Below are 6,000 nucleotides of genomic sequence, written 5' to 3' on the forward strand. Positions count from 1 at the left end.
GATGACGTTTGGTGCTGTTCTGAGCATTATTTGTGGCTGTAAGTGGCTTTTTGATCGGTGGATAGTGGATCCGTATACTGCGCTGTTTGTTATGGTGCGGTCATTGCTAAAGTTGCTACAGCTAGAGAAGCTAGCGGTTAGCAGACTTCATCTCTCGAGGGGGGGTCTAACTCAGTGTTACGGTGCGTAACCATGGGTTAAACTTAATATCCCTTTAAGCCTCGCCCATCAGCCCACCTGCTCAGCTGAGGGTTAGAGCCTGTTCTTCTAGTTCTGGTCCAGTTCCTCCACACAGTTACCCCCCCCCCCCCTCCCTCTCTCTTGTCTCAGCCAGGTGTCGGGCCGGCCCTGCCCCCCCCCCTGGAGAGGACGCCTCCCCTACGTGTCCTGTGTGGTGGGGCCTCAGCTCAGCGCCGGCCGGCAGCTCAGACTCTCCGTCCACAACGTGATGACTCCGGTGCTGCTCAACAACGTCTTCTCCTCCCTGGAGGGGCGGGTCGAGCCAGGTGCTACACCTACCTACACACCTACACACCTACACACCTACACACCTACACACCTACACACCTACACACTTACACACCTACACACCTACACACCTGTTACCACCTGTCACCTGTTCATTTCATTTCCTTTATTGGATCTCCATTAGCACCAGCACATTAGCATTAGCACTATTCTTCCTGGAGTCCAAACATTAAGTCGAAATTGACTATTATATTCTTCCAAGTCCATCAAGAAACAAAAACAATCACACAGCAGACACAGACATACGTATAACACAAGACACAATACACCACTTGTACTATACAATTAAAAATCAGTAAATATATACATACAAGGTGAAAACAATATAGCACAACAAACAAAAACCAAAATAGTAATCTCACAGGGCAGGGAAGAGAAAGGCACTATATTACATAGCATATACCAACTCCCTCATGTGCACAATTCAACTACTGCAGCTGCAACATTAGAAGAAACTGTTTGAGCAAGAATTTATACCTTTCTCACACAATATAAAGTGGCAACAAATTCCACTCTAGGATGGCTCTGAACAAAACAGATTTCTTCATCACATTTTTTTATTTTTTATTTATTTAAGGAGGACAGTGCATATTAATAAACATAACTATAAAGGTGCCAGTGTTAGCCAAAGGCTAGTTTTCGACTGTAGTCCTCCTGGCAAGGTGTTAAAAGCCATTAAAATGAACAACAAGGACATAGGGAACATAATTCATACAAACAGGAAACACAGGAAATCAGCACACAAAATAGAACGTATCCAAACAGAAACCAACAGACAATAAAACTACAAAAAGAGACAATTAAAGGGACAACAAGGAGTTTTGTTAAAGTGAAGTGTTTCCTCACTACATTTATGAGCCTCCGCACCGTGAAATTCTTTGACCGGTGCAAGACAGACTCATGTTTTCATTCATCAAGAATTAAAGTCAGAGGTTGGAAGACGATCACATACCGTCGTAGTTCCCACCATAAACGGAGATTCATACGGCGGCGTTATTCTCATGACTCGCCACGAAACCGAAAGTAAAGAAACGCTGGTCGGCTCGCCCAGCATTTCCACCACCACTAATAATAACAAAACTAGAAAATTTCCTCTCGGGAAATTTTGAATGGGCCACGGGAGCTACTGCGGGTTGTGCCATCTCTGTCAACATGGGAATCAAACCCACGATCTTAAGGTCAAGACAGAGCTGATCAGACAGACACATGATCATCTTTCTATAAGCACTGATATGGAGGAGCTGTAACCACATTAGGTTACCTGTGTGTGTGTGTGTGTGTGTGTGTGTGTGTGTGTGTGTGTGTGTGTGTGTGTGTGCGTGTGTGTTTGTGTGTGTGTGTGTGTGACACCAACAAGGTTTAACTTTAAAACCAGATTAAATCATGGTTTAAGTTTAAATTCTGTTGCACGTTAACTGTGTTTTAATCACATGAAGGTGTGTGTGTGTTTGTGTGTGTGTGACTGTAATCACATGAAGCTGGCTCTAGAGTCTGTGTGTGTGTGTGTGTGTGTGTGTGTGTGTGTGTGTGTGTGTGTGTGTGTGTGTGTGTGTGTGTGTGTGTGTGTGTGTGTGTGACTGTAATCACATGAAGCTGGCTCTAGAGTCTGTGTGTGTGTGTGTGTGACTGACTTGTCACATAGTTAGTTAGTAGCTGCATCCTGTGTCAGTCTGATTTAGCTGTGTCTGTGTTTATAAACATTTAAACGAGCGCCAGGTGGATTGTTTATGAAGTTAACGAGCTCTGGCCTGAGGATCAAAGAGGTTACCACGGCGATAGGGGCCCCCGCAGGCTGAGACAGACAGAAACGTGGAGAAAAAGAGCCATTTTCTGCCTCTAAACCGGTCTCACAATTAGGCCTAGCATGACAAAACGGTAACTCCTATCAGAACAAAACACAGATCAACGTTGCTCTAAGGACTTACTGAAAATTTCGGTACGATTTGGTGTTTCTACAGTAAATATTTTGGCGACGCTGGCAGTTTTAAAACATCAGGCCGTTCTGCTCCTCTCAGAAAATATTTGTATTGGACTCAATGAGGAGCAGAGACAGACGTGGCCGCACACAGAGGCTGATTCTGTCAATTCTGTAAGTCTCTCTGATATTTTGAGCACATGACATGAGAGATAACAAGTTTGTCTTACAAATTCTGAAAAAATTATGTCTGTAGAGTGTAAATTGTGGCCGTGGTCACAGTTTATCCAGAAAAAATACAGAATGTTTCTTCACTCTCTCCCACTCTAACCGATGATGTCACGCACTCTGACACGAACATTCTGTCCAATACACACCCATTATAATCTCATAATTTCTCCAAAAATGATCATGGTCATTGATCAGGGATTGATCAAAAACTATATGACCTATCAAAACGTGGAGTAATACGACAATACACAAGACTTGTGTCTACTGTTTAAAGTTTAAATGGAGTCTCTAGGTGAAAGTATGCCTGAGCAGTAGACATTTGTTAAACTCCAATGATTGGTCTTTTTTTTCCGCCCGTCCCATTGACTTACATGCAAAAATTTTGCGCAGTAAATCGCGACTTACGTCGCGAAAAATTCGTACACTGTTGAGAAAAGTAATAGCACAGCGATCCCGATCAAGCCGCACGTTTTGATATATAATATGTCCTGCAACTCTTCGAGTTGCAGGACTAGATGCGAACCGAAAGTCGGCCGGAAGTGGAAAAATAACTAGAAAAAGATAGCATTTCCTGCAGAAAATGCGTGTGAATGCTGAAAGCAGCTGAACGCTGTTGCTGAAGCAATGCTGAATGAGCTGAAGAAATTGTTGAATCAATGCTAAATTAGTTGACGAAACTGCTAAAGCAATGTTGAAAAGACTAATGCTAGAGTAGAGTAGAGTAGAGAGTAGAGGAATACTTTATTCATCCCTAGGAGGGAAAAAGCTGAAACATATAACTTGTAGTGTGAGATGAATGCCTTTTTAAAGGTAAAAAGCAGTAGAAATGCTAAAGGGAGAAGAAAACATTGAAATTCTGCATGTTTAAATGTAATGGTTAAATAGTTGAAATCTGCAGCTAACCTAACAGGAAGGACAACTGATGAACCAGCACTAACATAGCCGAAGCAATGGCTGAGAATATATTTAAAAGTAGAAGATGTGAGACTTTGTATGAAATGGCTGGAAATTACTTGAATTGTCAAAGAAGAGTTTGAAAAATTCCTGAATTTGGAAAAAAGTTAATGCCTACTGAAATACATTGTAAACTGACAGCAGAAGAACATTGTTGAAGAATATAGATCGAGCATTAGCTGAGAAGTAGAACATGTAAACAGCGGGTTTAATGGTGTGAAATGGTTGAGAAGAGCCTCAGTAGTTTAGGATACGTGTAAAACAATGTGTTCAACATGACCAAAATGGGGAAATGTGTATTTTCAGTTTAAATAGCTAAAGAACAAAATTAACAGCAACGAGTCCATTAACTACAACAGGAAGATAGAGAGGTACATACAAAACAGTCAGACAACTGTAGGAAAAGTGTGTGTGTGTGTGTGTGTGTGTGTGTGTGGTGTGTGTGTGTGTGTGTGTGTGTGTGTGTGTGTGTGTGTGTGTGTGTGTGTGTGTGTGTGTGTGTGTGTGTGTGTGTGTGTGTGTGTGTGTGTGTGTGTGTGTGCGTGCGTGTGTGTGTGTGTGTGTGTGTGAGGAAGATATACATAAAGTTCTGACCTGACAACTGTATGAAATGTGTGTGTTGGACGTGTGTGTCTGTTTGTGTATGGTTAGTGTGTGTCCATTTGTGTGTGTGTTTGTTGTGTGTGCATGTTTGTCTGTTTGTGTGTAATTGTGTAAATTGTGTATGTGTTTGGTAAGTGGTTGTATGTTTGTTGGGTGTGTGTGTGTGTGTGTGTGTGTGTGTGTGTGTGTGTGTGTGTGTGTGTGTGTGTGTGTGTGTGTTTGTGTGTGTGTGGTAGTTAGTGTGTGTCCATTTGTGTGTGTGTGTGTGTGTGTGTTGGATGTGTGTGTATGGTGAGTGTGTGTCCATTTGTGTGTGTGTGTCCATTTGTGTGTGTGCGTGTGTGTGTATGGTGTGTGTGTGTGTGTGTGTGTGTGTGTGTGTGTGTGTGTGTGTGTGTGTGTGTGTGTGTAGTAGTAGTTAGTGTGTGTCCATTTGTGTGTGTGTGTTGGATGTGTATGCATGGTGAGTGTGTGTCCATTTGTGTGTGTGTTGGATGTGTGTGTATGGTGAGTGTGTGTCCATTTGTGTGTGTGTGTGTGTGTGTGTGTGTGTGTGTCCATTTGTGTGTGTGTGTGTGTGTGTGTGTGTGTTGGATGTGTGTGTGTGTGTGGTAGTTAGTGTGTGTCCATTTGTGTGTGTGTGTGTGTGTGTATGACCGACAGACAGTCAGACAGAGAGAATGTGTGTGCGTTGCCATGGTGACGTTGCCATGGTGAGGTTACCATGGTGAGGTTGCCATGTTGAGGTTACCATGTAACTGTTGGCTGGTGGCTTTAAGGCATGGTGGCAGCTTTAACCATAGGCTTTAACTGCTCTGTGACACCCTCAAACAGATCTAATGTACGACAAATCTGTACTTAGTACGAGCAAAAGGTTTACATTTTCCGAACCATAAGACCTTGCTGAACGCGTCCGTGTCACTTTGGTGTTTCTAGAGTAAAAATTGTTGATTGTGTCGCAGGTTGGAAACTTTGGGACGTTTAGAAAATCAGCGCCTACTTTTGAATGGGAGTCAATGAGAGGAAGGGAGGGAACTGGCCGCACTCGGAGGCTCCCAGTTCAAATTGTGTTCGTCTCTCTGGTTTTTTGAGCACATGAAGAGATCAAGGATGAGCTTGTCTACAAGCATGCCCGAAATTATGTGTGTAGAGTGTAATCTGTGGCCGTACTGACAGGATAGAGAGAAAAATGTGAGAGGATTTTTAGACCCTCTGTCACTCTGCCAACTGCCAACGTCCGAACATTCCGTCCCATTGACTTTCATGTTAAATCTGAATTTTGTCAGAAATTTTAATGATTTTAAAACTATACATATATCTGAAACTGTTGAAGATATCAATAAGCTGAGATATAGCTGAATAGTTGAAAGGTTTGTGAACAGTTTAAAAGTTGAATGAAGTCTGTAGCTGAAAGTATGCTGAAGCTATTAGAGGCTGAATGAAGCAGAAGATTTGAAGAGTTTGAAGACTGTTTCAATGTATTTCCTATGAGAGAAAAATTGCACAAAAAGTTAAATATTTTAAAAAGTATAAATAGTATGAAAGAGAAAAATAATAGCAATATTGTCCTGAAAAAGCTGCACGTTTTGATATATGAATTGTTGAAATAGCACAAAGTATGAAGGAGCAGAAAACTGCTGAAAAAGGGTGAAAGAAGTAAGAATAATAACTAGAAAAAGATAGCATTTCCTGCAGAAAATGCGTGTGAATGCTGAAAGCAGCTGAACGCTGTTGCTGAAGCAATGCTGAATGAGCTGAAGAAATTGTTG

General features: G+C 42.0%; 1 protein-coding gene across 2 annotated transcripts in view; it reads left to right on the plus strand.

Moving 5' to 3' along the window:
- tfr2 (transferrin receptor 2) overlaps positions 1–6,000 on the plus strand; it is a 47,979-nt gene that overhangs the window by 8,759 nt on the left and 33,220 nt on the right. For both annotated transcript variants that reach the window (XM_085759031.1, XM_085759030.1), the window contains exon 9: positions 331–506. In XM_085759031.1, the coding sequence (XP_085615157.1) occupies positions 331–506 (176 nt within the window). The remainder of the gene's footprint in view (positions 1–330; positions 507–6,000) is intronic.

The sequence above is a fragment of the Trachurus japonicus genome, chromosome 18 (assembly GCF_045865225.1).
Source record: "Trachurus japonicus isolate A0001 chromosome 18, Traja_1.0".
Classification (NCBI taxonomy): domain Eukaryota; kingdom Metazoa; phylum Chordata; class Actinopteri; order Carangiformes; family Carangidae; genus Trachurus; species Trachurus japonicus.